This window comes from Dermacentor andersoni, chromosome 9, assembly GCF_023375885.2.
Source record: "Dermacentor andersoni chromosome 9, qqDerAnde1_hic_scaffold, whole genome shotgun sequence".
NCBI lineage: Eukaryota > Metazoa > Arthropoda > Arachnida > Ixodida > Ixodidae > Dermacentor > Dermacentor andersoni.
Genome location: NC_092822.1, coordinates 96930395 through 96948284, shown reverse-complemented (window position 1 = coordinate 96948284; position 17890 = coordinate 96930395). Strand labels below are relative to the sequence as shown.

General features: G+C 49.1%; 1 protein-coding gene across 1 annotated transcript in view; it reads right to left on the bottom strand.

Moving 5' to 3' along the window:
* Nucleotides 1–754: 754 nt before the first annotated feature.
* Nucleotides 755–17890, bottom strand: part of LOC126528413 (uncharacterized) — a 40282-nt gene continuing 23146 nt past the window's right edge. The window contains exons 4-8 of the mRNA XM_050176305.3: nt 17534–17714; nt 15652–15714; nt 12716–13003; nt 7067–7266; nt 755–3777 (exon numbers count right to left, since the gene is read on the bottom strand). Coding sequence (XP_050032262.2) covers nt 3120–3777; nt 7067–7266; nt 12716–13003; nt 15652–15714; nt 17534–17714 — 1390 coding nt within the window. The 3' untranslated portion in view covers nt 755–3119. The remainder of the gene's footprint in view (nt 3778–7066; nt 7267–12715; nt 13004–15651; nt 15715–17533; nt 17715–17890) is intronic.

The window sequence follows — 17890 nt, the reverse complement described above, 5'->3', positions numbered from 1 at the left end:
TCTTCTTGCTTCAGCTTTCATTGCCACTTCTTAAAACCAACTTCCTTGCAACTAATTGACGCAGATTTGCCGGGTGGCAGTAGTTATGTCCCGAGCTCGTCTTAGTATATTCAACTTACTATTGAACTGCTTCCGCGGAGCTTTCATAAGTGAAACTTCCTTCGCTGATTCGACGTTTCACGAGTGTTGTACGCTGCTAAGGTACAGTCGCGTTCGATATGAGATGCAACACCGGCTCACGTGCTTAAAGGAATTCAGAGACTGCGTGCCGGCTCTGACATACGAAAAAATTGGTTTTAAATACACCAGTAATTGGAAATGCGCATGGTTCTGCAAGTTTTCGTATTTCGGCCCCGCCGTGCACTCTTGGAGCCCCTTCAACCGCAGGCACAGATGGTGCCACTCATTTTGAACATCAGCTGCATACTTTCAGTTCTAACAAGAGAACAATATCACGACAAAACAAACAAACAAATAAACAAGCAAAGTACTCTGCCGGCAGATCTCACTGATAAATCAAAAGAAAGTCAACGCGATGTCCACGATTCCTTTGCTGTTTGAGCGACTCCCCCTGGCAATATTTGTATACAAAGCAAAGGCTGCAGTCATGGTGTGGCCGCGTACGGAAGACCTTGAGCGAGCTCCCACACAGATGCTTTACTATTTCACCAGCTACAATAGCACTGTGTAAGTGCTTCTTCGAGTACGCCTCGTATAATGCGGCCCGAGCCGGCAACACGACACCCTCCCTCCCCCCCCGCCGCCCCCACTACGGCGCGCTGTCCTCACGCTTCAGTGGAGCGTCAGCCGCGCCGAACGGCAACACAGCTTTCAAGGCTGATTGCGATTTAATTTTATTTCGTTTCATTTCTCTCTCTCTATCTCTCCCTCTCTCTCTCTCTAAGTTCTTCAAGCTTTGTCTTTACTCCAGCAAGTGACACGACGCTTGACTTCCTTCACCAGCTGCAGTAGCCCGGTGGCTATATGGTGTTGCCACTGCTGAGCTCGAGCTTCATATGCCGGCCGCGGCGAGCGCCTTTCGAGGGGCGGCACGAATTGCGAAGTACGCTCGTGTGCGTTCATTAGGTACACTAAGGCATTTTCCTCCCCCCTCCCCCCTTCTGCCTTCACAATCACATTGTAGTTTTTGCACGTAAAGTGCCAGAATGTAATTTTAATGCGTCGTTTACTGTAACGCGGAGTCTGATTTACATTGCAACAGGTCCGAAAGTGGCTCGTTGGTAACTATACCGTCACATATATTGCACTTCGATTAGAGAATAGCCGTCACTTTCCCATGAAAAAAAAATTAATTAAAAATAGCAAGAGAGAGAGAGAGAGATAACAAAAGATACAAGGGCGGAAGTGTGGCTCGGTCATGAGTTGAAAGACCACGACTCCGTTACTTCACGCAGCGAGCTTGGCGATTCACAAAACTCGTTCACGACATTTAAATGGAGCGCGCACAAGGACGACAGACACGCATGGAGGAACAGAGGAACGCTGACTCGGAGCTGTGTTTATAATGACGCACGTGTACGAATGTGAAAGGACAAGTTCTGTACGTGTCCATTGTTGTGATTTGGCGTGTACATGCGTGTGCCTTCCCCCCCCCCCCCCCCCCCGGAAATAAATCGAACTACGAGTAGGCGCTTGTTTCTTCCATCGCTTCCCGTGTATTTTTCGCACATGTGAAGTGCAGAGTTTTGTCGTAAAGCACACCCCCCTACACCACCTGCTTTTATTCCATTGGTCAACCCTGGTTTTTCCTGGTGTTCTGCGTGCAAGACAGAGCGACCTTTAGTGCTTTATCACGCCTGAGTTGAGCATACATGTAAAGCTATTTAGGAACGAGAAGGGGTTGGGCTGGACAACGACTCCTATCCCCCGTATTGGGTTGAGCCATATACCATTAGGCTACAAACCAAGTCAAACCAAGCTAAATCTAGGCTTAACCTCTTTTCTCTCATTTTCCTTAATGGGTTTTCGGAAAACCGATTAGCCGAAATAAACATAATGTACTGACAACATATAGTGATTAACGGTGTTTTGGCGTAATATTTGGAGAGCGAGCACGCTCCAGCAGTGTAGATGGAATAGAGTGAGCAAAGCGGATAGGTATAGGTACGAAAAGGTTTTTGGCGCAAATAGAGTTTACCCTTCCAACTTAATAACTCACGCAATTCCAAGTCCTTCGTACCTCGTAATGCTACCCCAGAGTGATCAGTGCCGGGTAGACGGGAAGAACAGCTCTCGTAGGATGAGGACGACTGTGCGGGTTGAACATTTTTTTGCTCCGATTAGCTGCGTATAACTACACGATAGAAGCGCAACGTCCCAGGCGATATGTCATTGTAGGCAAACGGAAATAGGGGAGCGACAAAAGCGGCAGTGTACGCGAGAACGGGCGATAGTTTCGTTTCGCGTCCACGAAAATCTTATCACGCAGAGCACGACACTGCCACCACATCGGAGATGCCAGGTCGGTTCTGGGGCGTCGTCGTGGTCACTGCCGGCTGTTACGCTCGCCTCGTCATGGAACAGTACCCGCTTCGGTCTCGCAAGTGTTCGACTCGGCATGTTGGCGCAAGTGGGGTCGCACTCGGCGAAAACTGTGTTCAGCTGGACGTAGCCGCGAAGACTTGCTTCTAACAGTCCGCATCATGGATTTGATCTTGTAGCGCGTAGCTGCTGGACGTCGTCGTGGTCACGTAGCATTGGGGGACAGCCGTTCACTACCATCGGAGCACAAGAACAAGCGTGTATAGAGCACATCGATTCCTTATGTTCGTGGAGCTGAAGGTGTGCTCTTCAGGCTGGAGCACTCGAAAATCAAGGTTCAGGTCTTCAAACAGGCTCGTCTTGTGTCGAGACAGTCGCTAGTGTTCGGGAGCAGTGAAGCACCTCACCCTTCATTTGTTCATGCATCCGCGGCACCAGACGATAGCGGGCTAGGAAAAAGCTGCTCTCGGCAAGCGAGGCCGACGTCTGGACTCTCTGGAAACGCACTGGAACCGTTCCACCGAGTGAACGAGCGGTCACAGTTGATATCCAGTCGACTCTCCGCGCTTCGCGTGGCGTGGCAGGAAAGCCGCGGCAGCACCGATTGCGCCGCCTTCTCAAAAGGCCGAAGACGCCGGCGGCGGGAGCGACTGGAGGTTCCTGTGCCACTCTTCCTTGGACGCCGCGCACGCCTTGACCTGCCGCAAGGGGTCCTGGTCGACCGCGCAGCAGCGACAGTCCTCGTCGCGCCTGAGCGGCTCGTACCCACTCAGGGAGAACCGGGAGGCGCTCAGGGTGTACCGCTGGAGGGCCGCCCTCCGCCAGGGCCGGCGCGCGGCGCAGCAGGGGCAGCCCTTGCTCTGCAGCTTGTCCAGCGAGTGGCCCTCGCTGCGGCGCAGCTCGGGAGACAGGTCGACGTAGACGGCCGAGTCCGGCGTGACGTCCTCGCTGGCGTCCCCCGCGCCGCCGACGACGCCGTTGCCTCGCCGGTGGTGGTGGTGGTGGCCGGCGCTGAGGTCGAGCCTAAGGCTCTGCGGGGGCCGCAGGGCGCCCCCGCCTCCTCCCCAGGCGAGGTCGAAGCTGTGCGCGGCGCTCTCCGAGCTGCACGTACTGCTGCCCAGCCGCCTGAAGGAGGCGCTGCTGTGCGCCTGCGACCAGGGCGAGCCGTCCACGGTGCCCGGCGCCGTGGAACCGGCCAGCGCCCGATGCGAGGCGTCGTCGCCCTCGTCGTCGCTGCTGGTGCCGTCGCGGCTTCCTCCGGCCGCCGAGCAGAACCTGCGTAGCGTCACGCGTTTATTTACGGCTGTAATAATGCACGAAGGTGACGACAAGGCAACGGCGCTGCATGCAGGTACGGCAAAATGCCTGGCATGCGCCCATGTCACAGCGAGGGCCCCCACTCGCGAAGCAGTTAAGAAAGTTAGCACACAACCTATCAAGCGCCAAGTCTACGGCGGCGGCTGTTATCTGCACACCCAGCCAACGGTAGCTCCACGACCAACTGGCCGGCGTTCCGTAATGGCTCCCTACAATTACAGGGTCTTTGACGATAAGTGTGCAGACCTCCGTTTTCGTTCAGACTCAGAAAGTCTGCTGATATAGCTTTTGAGAGGAAGAATAAATGTGCGTATAGTATAGTTCGAATATGCTTTCAAAATTTTGTTAGCAAAGATTGATGACTACTTGCCGAGAACGCCGGACTGCCTCCATTTTTAGTTCTTCTGTCGGACCGAAAATCCACCCGATTGCAACCTCCTGAATTATATTGCTCGAAGCGAAAAATTGCCCAAGCATCCTCTTATTCTGATTGGGCACTTGTTCGGTTATTTACGGTAAAAGTGAAATATTGTATGACTCAGTATCATATTCATAGCCCTAAGAGCAAAGCGAGCTGGAACAACGCCATCCACACATTGATCGCGGTGCATGCAGGGCCCTCGTAGGACGTATATATATATATATATATATATATATATATATATATATATATATATATATATATATATATTAGCGTTAAGTAGCATGATCTGGCAGGTAAACAGGTCATAGAAGAACGTAGGAAAAATATTCGCGATTAAATCATTAATCCAAAAATTGGACCGTTAGGATGGCCGCGCACAAGGTACTGCTGTCAATAAAATCACCTTCAGCGCTTGTCGAACGGGTGCCGCCGGGTTACAGCTGACCTGCCGAGTGGCGAGCGGGGCGAACCACTCCTTAAAAAAATTAAGGAGGGGCCGGGACACCCCGGACCCCTCCTGACTTTAAGCACTGGGTGCATCGATCATGGTTACAGGATGGTATGCTCACACGACGCATTCTACAGTAATTCTTCCCTAAAAAATGTTTCTGTACATGCCACCCTACAGGAACGTACTAAGTAGTACCGCCAAACAGCCTTCTGTGCTCCGTTTTTTTTTTTAGCGGTGGTACTAGAAAAGTGTGCTCTATTAACATGTTTTCAAATAAAAAAAGCAACGCAGCTTGTTGCACGAGCGAAAAAATACACCCGTTTGCTCTATACTTTTGAAGATATACTGTTCATGGAAACGGCTAATGTTGGGCGCAAAGGAACTCTTTCGGATCCTTCAAGCTCTCTTAAGACACCTTCTGTACATGCCAACGAAATGAAGGAAAGCGAGGTCGACAGAACATGTCTCCTGACAAGAACTCCGCTTCGCCTCCGACTCGCCTTTCAGGTGTTAGTAGTAGTAGCAAATACCCACTCTGGGACATTTGTCAACCATATTATATTGTAATGTGGTCTCAGCGAATGAGGTTGTAGTCAATGTCGGTGACGCCATAAGGGAAAGTTTCATCAGAGTAAATATACATATAGTGTCTCAACTAATGTTAGCCAAGATTTAAAAATACACCTAAGCGCCTTAGGAGGACGTGAGCAAAATGCATGTTGTAGGCTATTGTAAGGAGCAAGTCCCACTATGTTTTTAGGAATTCTGCTTAATTTATTCATTATATTATAATAATTTATCAATCGCGCCAGCTTTAACTTTCGACGGCCAATACATTCAATGAAAATGATCGTAATGCATGCTAGGAAACATCTAATGCATCAACTTCGAGCTTCTTAGTTGTCACGTAAACATTTTTTTTCCCGTGTCCGAAAGAAACACCACGAAATGTAAAAAAAGAAAAATATATAAAGCAAGAAGCGCGTCACATGCCCGCTTGCGCGTCGTGATCAGTGCTCTCAAACATGCGACGTATGAACAAACAGCGTCCTATAGCCAGGCGTGATGCCTGGTGCGCTCGACAAGCACGTATTACTGGCGTCAATCGCGTAGCCAACGCCTGCGTCACTGTCTGTTATGTTCGTTGCCGCTAGACCGAGTACGTTAAACACGTGGAACAGAGGCCATGAGCCTGGAAACCCATGGTTCGATGCCCCGGCAAGCATCGTCTGAAGACTCGCGGGGCGGGAATGTTTTTTATATCTTGCGACTCCGACCTAACCGTTCACTTCAGCACGGCAGCTGGACGTTTTCAAGGAGGCCGGGATGTTCACAAAGATCAACGAACAATTTCGTCAACACAGCCGCTCTAAAGTTAACGAGGTACAAATGCCGAGTTTCCTCAAAGTCAAGCACCATTGAGACTCTGTCATTGGAGTAGTCAATGCCATAGCAGCAAGAAGAAAACGCGCAGAAAGGATAAGGCATGTCATAGAATGATCAGCAAGGACTGTGGAACTCCCGTGACGATTGTCTTGCAGGAGATTTAGCGACGGAAAGCGCTGAAGATCAGAACACGGAACGACTACAGGTGATGCGCGCCATGTGGCATCTGCGTGGACTATCTGGCTCGGTCCCCGGTCAAGTATACGTGCACTAATTCTTTCCCCTGGTCAGAGGTTTCTTAGGACCCTTTTAATGTGACTAGCATTCTTTTGGAAGTTCACCCTCTTTCCGGCGTGTTTGTTTGTACGTAACCTCTTTCACATACACAGTGACCCAAGTTGTATACTGGCTTGGACCACTATAGGTATGTGCTGGCTGCTGCTCCGCCGAGCAGACAACGTAGGCCACTGGGTGTATAGCAGGCAACTTGTGTTGGCAGCCGTCTGGCCTAGAGAACAAATTGTGTCACTGGGTAACCGTGTCCATTCTCGATTAGCCAATCCCTCAGAACAGGCGTGCCAGTAAGGTGACACAATAAAGAGTATCTGGACTTAAAGCACGTAAAGCCGATAGCGTCCCATCCCCAGCAAATACCTCCGCGGTCAGCACGGCCACTTAGCTGTTGCAACTAAGTTGCGCCCGCGTTACTAGAGGATACCACGTAGTTTCCATCGGGGCGCAGTGATTACCATAAGACATACGTGTTGCGGTATCATTGGGCATTGTGTTTCGAAGCGAGATTGGTACTTCGTGTGGCTGATGCGGCAATACAGTGTGTCGCTACATTGGTTCTATGCTAATCGCATTAGCGTCGACATTCACCGTGAGACGGGATCTTCCAGACTCTTTTTCTTTCCCCACTGGGGCCCTCATCTCGGCGATCCGAGTTGCTCTCATAGAGCGCCGCGGACGCAGGCGCCGCTTACCTGGACGTGGACACGCTGCTGGAGACGCACTGGTCGTGGAACAGGAGGGCCGTGCGCTGCAACGTCGCGTGTCCGAGCAGGCCCGTCTTGGCCGGCGACTGGGAGTCGCACAGCGCGGCAGCCTCGCTCGGATCCCCCCGGGCTCCGATGGCGCTGCAGCGGTGACCGCCGGGCCTGCCGAACGCGTCGGCGGAGAAGCCCTGCGTCCACAATGCAGCGCCGTTGGGAAACGAGACGGCAGAGCGCTGAGGCACATATATTCTGGCCCACTGTCCTCCGGACTGCCACACTGTGTGACGGTTCTTAACCATTCGTAGACGCCACTGAAAGAATCCCGATCGTCCGACAAGCGTACAGACACTACTGGAGCGGCCGTTTCCACCGATCACCGGTCCAAAAGGAAGTGAAGGCAGTTTTGTGCTTTTTTGACAACGACTGGCTTGGGGGAGAGAGCGTCTTTGGCTGCTCGGTGCTGTAAGCGCACGTGTACATGCTCACGGACTCTCTCTCTCTCTTCTTTCGGTTCCTCCTTTCCCTTCCGCCCGGCTAGGGTAGCCAACCGGACACTTTTTCCGCTTAATATCGCGGTCTTCTTTCTAATTCTTATTAATTTTCGAGGAACAACGTGCACAGAGAGGCAGTCTTAATATTCTGCTAATGAAAACTGGAAGCAAGTAATCTGTTCGGTTAAGTAATCTTTCTGTGGGAGAACATTTTGGCGTTTTAAGTATTGCTGGTGGTCAATGTGAGAAAGGCGACGCTGCCAGCCGAAAAAAAGACAGCAATTTTAGGTTATCTAGAATACTTTCGGTACAGATCACTCCGCTTCAAGGCTGGCCCTGCTTTGGGAATTGGTTTATTCGAAAGTTTGCGGCGTACGCGAAATTCATACGGGAACATCGTCTTCCGCAAACCATTCAATCCTTGTTTCGACCCCCGATGCTCATTGCTCACCGATAGTGCGCGTATATAGGAGGTCTAGAGCGGCTTCTGAGGTAGCCCCCCGAACTCGCGCGCCGACGACACTTTCAGATAGAGCGTCGCTGTCCACCGTACTAACTGGTGGACTATATTAGGCTTGGCGCTGAGACGCAAGAATTTAATCAATTAAAGCCTAAATTCAGTCTGGCTGTCAGCAACGCCACTCCACTAAGCATGGGCTTCCGCAAGGTAAAGCAAGTGCCCTCCCCCCCCCCCCCCCCCCTTCTCACCACCTTTTTGCAGTTACCGAACCGCAGGCCCGAACAACACTGTCTGCCCACAGAATGTGCAGGTATCGTAACTAGTGTAGGAATTAGAGTTTTACTGATTAAAAACTGTGTCAGATAATTTTGCAGGAGATGTCCCTGTGAACCATCCACTTCATAAATGAAGTTGTTTCACTCGCTCCTCTCCCGCAGTTGGTACGCGCTAGTGAAGTGCGTCTCACGAGCGGAGACACGCTGTGGCGCCGAGATCTACACAAGGCAGATATCGGCGTGCGCGCCTGACAGTTCGGGGGAGGCGCGGGCAAGTTGTCTGTCGATTTCAAGAACACCTCCTCCCTGCACAAACGTGGAGAGCTTGCACATTTACTCACCCCCTCGCGGGCTGTTCTACAGGTGTCAGGGTGAAGCCACCAGAACTATACCTTCCTTCTTATCTTCCGGCAATGACGAATAATACTAGCATTTTTCCACAATCAGACGCCGCCAGACGCCGAAGTCAGAGGCATATGTGTGGTTCGGGCTTAATGTAACAAGATGCACAAGTCTAGCCAACTGTATCGTTATAACCGATATATTCTAAAGGGATTTCGCTAGTGCGCTACAAGCGCGACAAGAGCTGTGCCTGCAATTGCGTCTGCCGTGTGACTTCTGGGCGACCTGTGAATGACCAGAAATGCAGCGACCGCGGTCATTCACAGTTTCTGAGACAGAAATCGTGCAGTTGCTGGAAATTCTAGCGAAAAAGTTGAGTGACCAGACTATAAGCGACGAGATTGGAATTCCTATCTCTGCAGCCCGTCAAAATCACATATACCAACGACGGCCGCAGGCGCTCCATTCTATTGCACCGGACGCTCCCGCACTGAAATAAGGCATTGCGTTATCAGAAAAACGGTAAGAGAAATCGTCACATTTAGTGCGCCCTGGGCGTGTCATTTATTCGCATCAAGAAGAACGCCAAAAGCCGGGCCGCAGGAATCCCAAGCAGAAACTTTCTGTTCATTGATTTAAAGTCTTTTATTGAAGATGCGGAAGGCTCTAGGCCATGGGAAGTAGGAAACTCTGGTCTTACTAGTTTTTCACCTTGAAGAAAATGTTGCTGTTGCGCTATCCGCAGTCCACAGGAGCAATTTTGTTTTCAACGTTGGAGAAGAACAGATTCGTCGAGCTCGACTCTTAAAGTGATAACTGATAAGACCGCCGCTTCGCCACCTGTGGGATCTCTGTACCTAAAGCAATCTTTGTTGCGCTGAGGAGAACGCACCCCCCCCCCCTTTTTTTTTTCTTTTCTAATTTGTCATAATGGCCACAGAGTTACAGCACGTCTCGTTTTCCGTCATGGTACACGGTACGTGCTGGACATGTTAGACGTCTGGAAACACAAAGTTAGGGGCGCCAACCGGCAGGTGTATGAAAGATCGCGAAAGACGTTCAAAGGTTTTTTGGGGGAGCGAACTGATTTAGCGACGCTATTTCTCAAACTCCCTTATGGCGCACTGTTCACGTCACGTCGGCGGATAGCGGCACCATGTTCACACGTGTTACGTACACACCTGGACGGAAAACGACGGTCTGCTATATATATATATATATATATATATATATATATATATATATATATATATATATATATAATGCACTTCCTGTTACCACTCTCTGTTAAGATAAGACCATGTTACTCAATTCAGGGCTCAACGTTGCGTTTAGGCCGCAACAACGCTTACTGCCGGCAGGCGTCCCCTTGAACCTCCCCGCACAATGACAAAATGGGCAAATGCTCTGCATGCATGCCTTCAGGCCATTTTTTCATCGACTCACATACGAAATACCCTCTGGCAGTGTCACTTATGTTTTAATATTTAACGTTTATTGGTTCTAATACCAGTCGAAAGAGGGGGGAGGGCGACAACACCGCTGACCGCTGATGTTTCTTTGAGAAAATACACGGAGATCCAGAAGCAAAAATGGTTGTTCTTTTCATGAGAAGCAATAACGTCTTCGTTACTTGCTTACTTATTCAGGCAAGCACCTTCCCAGGGGGCATGGATAAAGGGGATCTCTTTGGTTCGTTGCCGCCCCTCCTATATGGAAATTTTTTCGGCGGACGCTCACACCGCCAAGCTAAATGGATAGCTGAGGAAGTGTTGCGAAAGTGTAGGCCCGGTCACGTCTAACGACAAGGGTCGAGGCGTAAACCAAAGTTAAGACGCAGTAGCGTATATTAGCGGTTGCTTGTAGCTCAGGCTAAACTGGGTTGAGCATACTTGTCGATATGTGGACCGGTCAATGCACTGCGCCACGGCTGTTTGAGACAAAACAGAAAGCATGCTGGGTTTCATTACCCCTGAACCTGTCGGTATGGATTAATCATGATATGGGGCAGCGCCGCTAACAGGGACGAAGAGTGGTATTCAGACTAGAGGCGGTTCGTTGGTTTGCACCTATATATGCGTGTCTCTTACCCACAATGGGGGAAGGGACAATACTAAGTTGTGGTTGGAAAGGTAATTAATCAAGCCGAAGAAAACACTAATGAAAAATTGTGATTAATCACAGAAGCAGTAAAATAGCATAACGTTATAAAAAATTGTCCCATAGAGGAGGCTCCTAAAGACAGATTATTAGGAATGGAAATATTTATTCCAATACAGTAAAACGGTACTTATTTATAGACTCATTATCATCGCATTAAGGCCCAGGGAGGAAAGCGTCAGATCAGCTCTACGAAGATATAATTTTAAGGCAGCTGCTCGATAACACGATTTAGGGAAAATGACTTCAATTCTTCGAATACCTGTGGTGTAGATACATACCTCTGTCCTCGTTTCCTGCACGGCTCTAATCATCATCATCACCAGCATCATCATCATCAGCCTATGCTTATGTCCACTACAGGGCGAAGACATCTCCAAGCGATCTCCGATTATTCCTGTTTTGCACTAGCTGATTAGAGTTTGCGCCTGCAAATTTCCTAATTTCATCAGAACACCTAATTTTCTGCCGTCCTCAATTGCGCTTTCGTTCCCTTGGCAACCATTCTGTAACTCCAATGGTCCACCGGCTGGCCGCCCTAAGCATTACATGGCCTGCCCAGCCCATTTCTATTTCCTAATTTTAACTAAAAAATATTGGCTATGCCCGTTTGCCCTCTGATCCGCACCGCCGCCTTTCTGTCTTATAGCATTACACCTAACATTTTTGGTTCCATCGCTCGCTGTGTGGTCCTTAAGTACAAGCTTCTTTGTTTCCGCCCCATATATGTTTCCGCCTGTGAGTAACTGACCTTGATAAACGTAATCTTGCAGATATTTTAGACATTAACTTCCAATCACGAAATCTTGTTCTATTGCCATGTTAATGAACATTACCGTTCTCTCTTGCATCATGATTTTCATTCCTACTCTTGCACTTTCTCGGCTCAGGTACTGAATCGCTTGTTTCAATTCATACCAATTGTTGCCCAACAGGACAACGTCATCTGCCAACCGTAGGCTGTAGAGATATTGGCCATTGACCCTCGCTCCTAATCTTTCCGAGTCTAATAACTTGAATACTTCTAAGCTTGTTGGGTATATCATTGGAGTGACTGGGCCTTCTTGCTGGATCACTTTCTTGATAGGCATCTTTTAGCTTTTCTTTTGAAGGATTAAGGTGGCAATGGAGCCCTTACAGGTATTCACTAAGATATTCACACATGCTTCCTGTAATCGTTGATTACGCAAAGCCTCTATGACTACTGGTATCTTTACTGAATCAAATGCATTTAATATCCTACTATTAAATACATGTATAGAGAGATTGGTTGTGCTCTGCAAATTTCCCATTTAACGTTATCCATTGTAAATATAGCCTATTACTCAATATAGCCTGTCCTCTTGGTTAATTGAAGCGAAATGTTGCTAGCAAGATTTTATGCTTTTGGATTAGTATAACGCTTACATTCTTCCAACTATCTGGTACACTTGAAATCGTGAGGCATTGAGTATGAAGGGTCACATGCTTCTCAAGAACAATATTGTTTTAGTCATTGTCTGAAACGACTGTTATTCTATTTTCTCCTTCCGCTTTCGGCCGAGAATATCTCGCAAGGCCCCTCTAACTTCATCGCTATAGTTATATAAGGAGCCTCTCTATCCTGTTCGTCACTACTTCCAATTAAGGTTGCATGGCTTCCCTGAGTACTGCACAGGTCGGTATAGAAATCCTCTCCTGCCTGTAACATGTCATCGAACTTGCTGGTGACATTACCCTGCTTAACTCTCACTGGATACATCCTGCTCTTTCCTATCCATAATGACCGCGAAACAAAAAGCACACGCATACGTCGCACACGCGGGCTGAAGTGCTTCGCGTTCCTCGCGTTGTTCTTTCGTGCCGTGGCGCGACAATTCGGCGGCCGCGGCTCGCAAGGGGTTTCGACGGCGGGCGCGTCCGAACTCACGGGCGGCGTCAGCAGCGTGGCCGTGGCCGGCACCGCCGCGTGGCACCGGGCCGCGGGCCTGGACGCCACGAAGGCCAGGCAGGCGTCGGCGCTCAGTTCGGCGAGCAGCGTCAGCCCCCGGCAGGTCCACCACAGCCAGCGCGGGTGGGCCGCTTGGCCCGCGTGCAGCGCGGCGTGGCCCAGCAGCAGGGCGAGCGCGAGGCCCAGCAGCGTGGCCGACAGGGCGGCGCGCAGGGTGGTCCGGGCCATGGGTCTCGGCAGCCGCCTCGGCACCTCCGCCGCATCGTCCTGCGTCGCCGGGGACAGAGGTCGGTTTGCGAGCACGGAAGGTGTGCCGAAATATATAAGCGCTAAGTGTACACGACCCGCCCCTCCGCATCAGAAAACAGCAAAAGCACCACCACTGAAATTTTAAACAAATATACTTATTTTTTTTTATTTACTCATACTGTTGGCCTGTCGGCCGTTACAGGGTGGGCCAAAGCATCACTTCAACAATTAGCACAATGTATGGTATTACAATAACACATATAGCACAAAAATAAAACATGTCAATAGCAATATTTCGGCAATTAGTACAGTACATGACGGCAGTACATGAATAGTATTTTAATAGATGACCATAAGCGAACAAAGATACATAAGCGAAATATTCTGCAGATACTCCGATCAATTTGACTATAAATGCAGTGTTAATAAATGAGGTCATATAATCCCCCCCCCCTCAAAAGAAAAAAAAAAGGTGAGCAAGTATACGTGCGTACACCTTTCAATGTTGCTTTAAGTTTTTTCTCAAATTCTTCCGCACTGATGCTTTCTCGCGTTAACACCGGTAACTCATTCCATTCTTTAATGGATCTTGGGAAGAAGGAAAATGCGTAAGCGTTAATGTGCATCTGAGGTATTTGAAGAGTATTAGTTGCTTCTCCGTAGCGTTCTACCTTGTGGTGCTATCAAATACTGTTCGCTATTGATGTTGAATGTGTTTTTAGTGAGAAGAAAGAAGAACTTTAACCTAGCTATGCGCCTGCGTTCAGCGAGCGTAGGCAAGTTCAACAAACCGAGCATTTCGGAGACTGAATCTGTGCGAGAATAACGCGATAGAATTACTGCCCGTAAATATGTGTATATATATAATATCCGACCTTTCTATATTTCTCTGCAAAATAATATCATTTCTTAGTATAACATGTTGCACTTTATTAATAACATCTTTACCGCGATAACCACACTTCGTATGCGCATTTACATGGTTCATGAGCCAAATACACCAAGAATGCTTTGCTCTACGTAGATGCCAACTGGAGTTGAGTGTGCCGGGTTTTTTTTATAGCTATCATATTTTGGTCTTAAATCGGCATTCATCCACTGGAATGGTAAACTTCACATTCAAAGGCAGGCAGTTCGTATTGGGTCATGCATAGCACCCAATTTAGGTGATTTATTTTTTCGCAGATCATGACATAGGTCCTTTTTAGACGCATATATATATAGAGAGAGAATAATTCAAGAACCCCGGTCCGGGTTCGCCCGCTTTGTTCTAGTTGTTTGCCAAGCCGAGCGTCGTTAGACGCATATAGGTTGCACCAAGATTCTTAGAATATTTAGACACCTTGACAACCACCGGGTTCTTACTAAGTGCAACAATGAATCTGAGCCGTCCGTTGCTCTTAATCTACTAGATCTGTTCAACCAACCCTTGAAGCCTCTCGCCCTCACTCGTGAACCCCTTCCACGAATGGCACGCAAGGTATCTTGATGCTATGCTTACTTTTCACTTGGGCCGAACGTGCTAGCAGTACTTTCCAGGTGACTACATACAGCTTTAACACTTTAGCTCTTTCCACTAGAAACACGTTAAAAGGGGCACTGTTGGTCTTTGCTCTGACAATGTCTTTAAGTAATCGTGCGACCATCGCATGATGGAAAGCTTCGTCTGTCAAGCTACTCACCCCTCAGGAGCCAAGTACCCCCTTCCAGTTCTAGTCTCTGTAGCTCAGTTTCTTCTTAATAAGTTGATTTTATTTGCGTACTCCGACACTCCTGTCGCCCAAGGTGAACGCAAAAGATTTGCTGTTGCCCCGTGCCTACACAAGTTTTCACGGAACTTGAAAAAGCTGGCAGAACGCACCAATATCAAAGGTGTTTTTTACGCGCCCTGGGGGCACAGTGACCATTACACTGCTAAGCCCGAGGTCGCGGGATCAAATTCCGGCAGCGGCCGCATTCCGATGTGGGCGAAATGCAAAAACGCCCCCGTCCCGTGCATTGGGGGCACGTTAAAGATCCCCTGGCGGTAAAAATTAATTAATCCTTTGGGGGAAACAGGCTCCTTTTTTTTTCGTTATTGAGGACGCGCCAAACGAGGCGAGATGGTAAACTACCTACGTACCGACCTACGGCAATGTCGAAGTAATGGGTAGAGAACGCTACGCATTAATTTACTTTTTTGCAATGAGATATATTGTTCCTTAGCGCACATGCTCTGGCAATGCCCCGCGTTACCTAACGGCCCTCTATCCAGCGAAGCCGACTGGGAAGAGGCACTCCGGAGCCCATCGCTCCAGACACAACTAGAGGCAATCCAGAGGGCCCGAGAAAGGGCGGAACATCACGGTATTCCTGCCCCGACTTGGACGCGGCCAGCGGCTTCCGCGGGTCCCCGATATGGGCCTCCGCTGAAGCTCCTCAGGGTCAAATAAAGTTCATTGTCTATCTGTCTGTCTGTGTTATAATGCAAGGCTTCAGTATGTTCTATCAACACTTCACCGTATATACCCGGCCACTTGCCGCTAGCGCCTGACTAGGACGCGTAAGCGTTACTACACTGACCACGGCTACTGTAAAGTTACGATTTTCGTCGTGCGTTGTGTTTACTCCTTGGTTTCAGTGTAGGTGTGCGCCACACGTCGACGCCATGGCGAGACGCGCCTCACCTGCATTTTGGCCAAGGCCGAGCAAAGCAGGGCATCTTGCGACCTCAGCGCCATCCTTCGAAGCTGCGAGGAGGAAAAAGAAATCAGAACTTTGTAACACTCACGTCGCTCGTATATAGGTTATAAATAGCACTCGAAAAATTTAAGCTCGACCATTACAAGAACCGCAGATACACGAGCACGGCCAAGTGTAGACCGAGACAACCGTTTGGGATCGGGGCGCGCAGCACAAGCGCCATAATGGCGATACGATACCGCAAGCTGCGTTTGTAGGAACGCGACGATTGTGCATCACATTTAGTAGCGCACCGTCATCAGATGTATACTCCGTTTCATACATCAAGTGCAACGCTGCGGAGGTTAGAGATACTTCTTGCAGTGGCTGCGTTCGCACTTAGAAATAGTTCGGTGTTTTCTGACCCGATTTCCGCGAAAATTTTCTTTATATATGCTCAGTTCTGAATGAAAAAAGAACGAATTTACCCATGGAAACAATCCATTCACTTATACGGCTGATAACAGGTTGTTTTAAATCAATTTGCTCTTCGTTATCTTTAATTGCATCCCGTCGCGGCAGCTTCACGTGCATGCTCGCGCGAGCGAACGCCGCTGGCACGCTGCGAAGCATAGACGGAAACGCGCGGAGTAATAAATTTTGGTGACCGGACTTTTTGCGCAGCTTCCGCAGCGTTGCACCTGATGTATGAAACGGAGTATAGAGCTCTTTAAATATCGTGTGACGACGTCCTGAACTAACTCGTGCCTGTTTACATTTATTTATTTATTTATTTATTTAATTATTTATTTATTTATTTATTTATTTATTTATTTATTTATTTATTTATTTATTTATTGTAAATGTCGGCAACAAGTGCAACATCCCGCCGGCTTCTTCGCAACGTTAGCGTGTTAAATGAATGAAGATCGAAGATTGTCGAAGAAAGACATTTCATCTATTTATTTAGCAGACAGCACATATAGGGCGTTCTGTGCAGTGTGCCACCCCGAATCAAAGTCGTGCTTGTGCAAAGTAAGCGGGTTTATTCTGACGGGGCACAGATTAAGAGCATACGGCAAACGTACTGCTACTTTCGCGGCATGGTGTGTTCTGAAACAACGTACCGCCGCTGTACTAAGCAATGCTTTTCAGTAGGAACCTCTTTAATAAGGAGCCACTTTAATTTATTGTTTATTCTCGAAAGTTCTTTGTTACCACATTGTGTTTTCATATTCTGTAACTTCTTTCGCATTTTCATACCGCTACGATGTTGGCTGTGCCTTATGTCCTGATGCTGTATGTTATTATTTTAATGTTTGCAGCGCCGATATTGTTGCAACTAATTACGCTGCGCTGTTACGCTTCCAATCTGTTCACCTATGCCCAGCCTCTGACAGAAAGGCTCTCACTCGCGCGCTATGGGACCTCCAACTGAATAAATCGTTCACTCGCCGAGGTTGCTTGGTGGCTATGGTGCTAAGCACGCGGTCGCGGGATCGAATCCCGGCCACGGCAGTCGCATTTCGATGGGGGGCGAAATGCGAAACCGCCCGTACACTTAGATTTAGGTGCACGTTAAAGAGCCCCAGGTGGTCCAAATTTCTGGGGTCCCCCACTACGGCGCGCATCATAATCACATCGTGGTTTAGGCACGCAAAACCTCATAATATAATTTTTAATAAATCACTTTCCACGCGTTTATTTACGTCATAGATGCACTATTTTCGCATTTTGGAAAACGTGCAGGAAGATCGTGGCGTTGCTGAAAGTAGCGGGGTGGGGGGGGGGGGGGGGATTACACCAGCAGCGCCGGTGTCTGAAACGCCCCCCGAACCCGGCGAACGATGGCGGCCAGACGAGAGGAGCAGCTCGACGCTCGCTCACCCAGGGGAAGGCGACGAGCGCAACGAGGATGGCCAGGCAGGCGGCGGCCAGCGATGCGAGTCGCGTGACCAGCAGCAGCCGAGCGTCGACCAGCGCCCCGGCCTGTGACTCGGCCACGATGGGCAGCGCCCACAGCGCCACGAAGCAGGCGCCGGCCGCCAGGAGGCGCGACAGAGCGGGCCTGCGACCAGGGCGACCGCCAGAGAGCGCTCAGGGTTGGCAGGTCGAATGCACAGAGTGAAAAGCCGACGAGAAGAAAGAAGGAAAAGAATTCACGTATTTTTACGGAAGAGATCAAGCAAGAAATAAACAAAGACGGTTTGTATACTGAACGAGAGTGTTAATGCCCTTTCTACG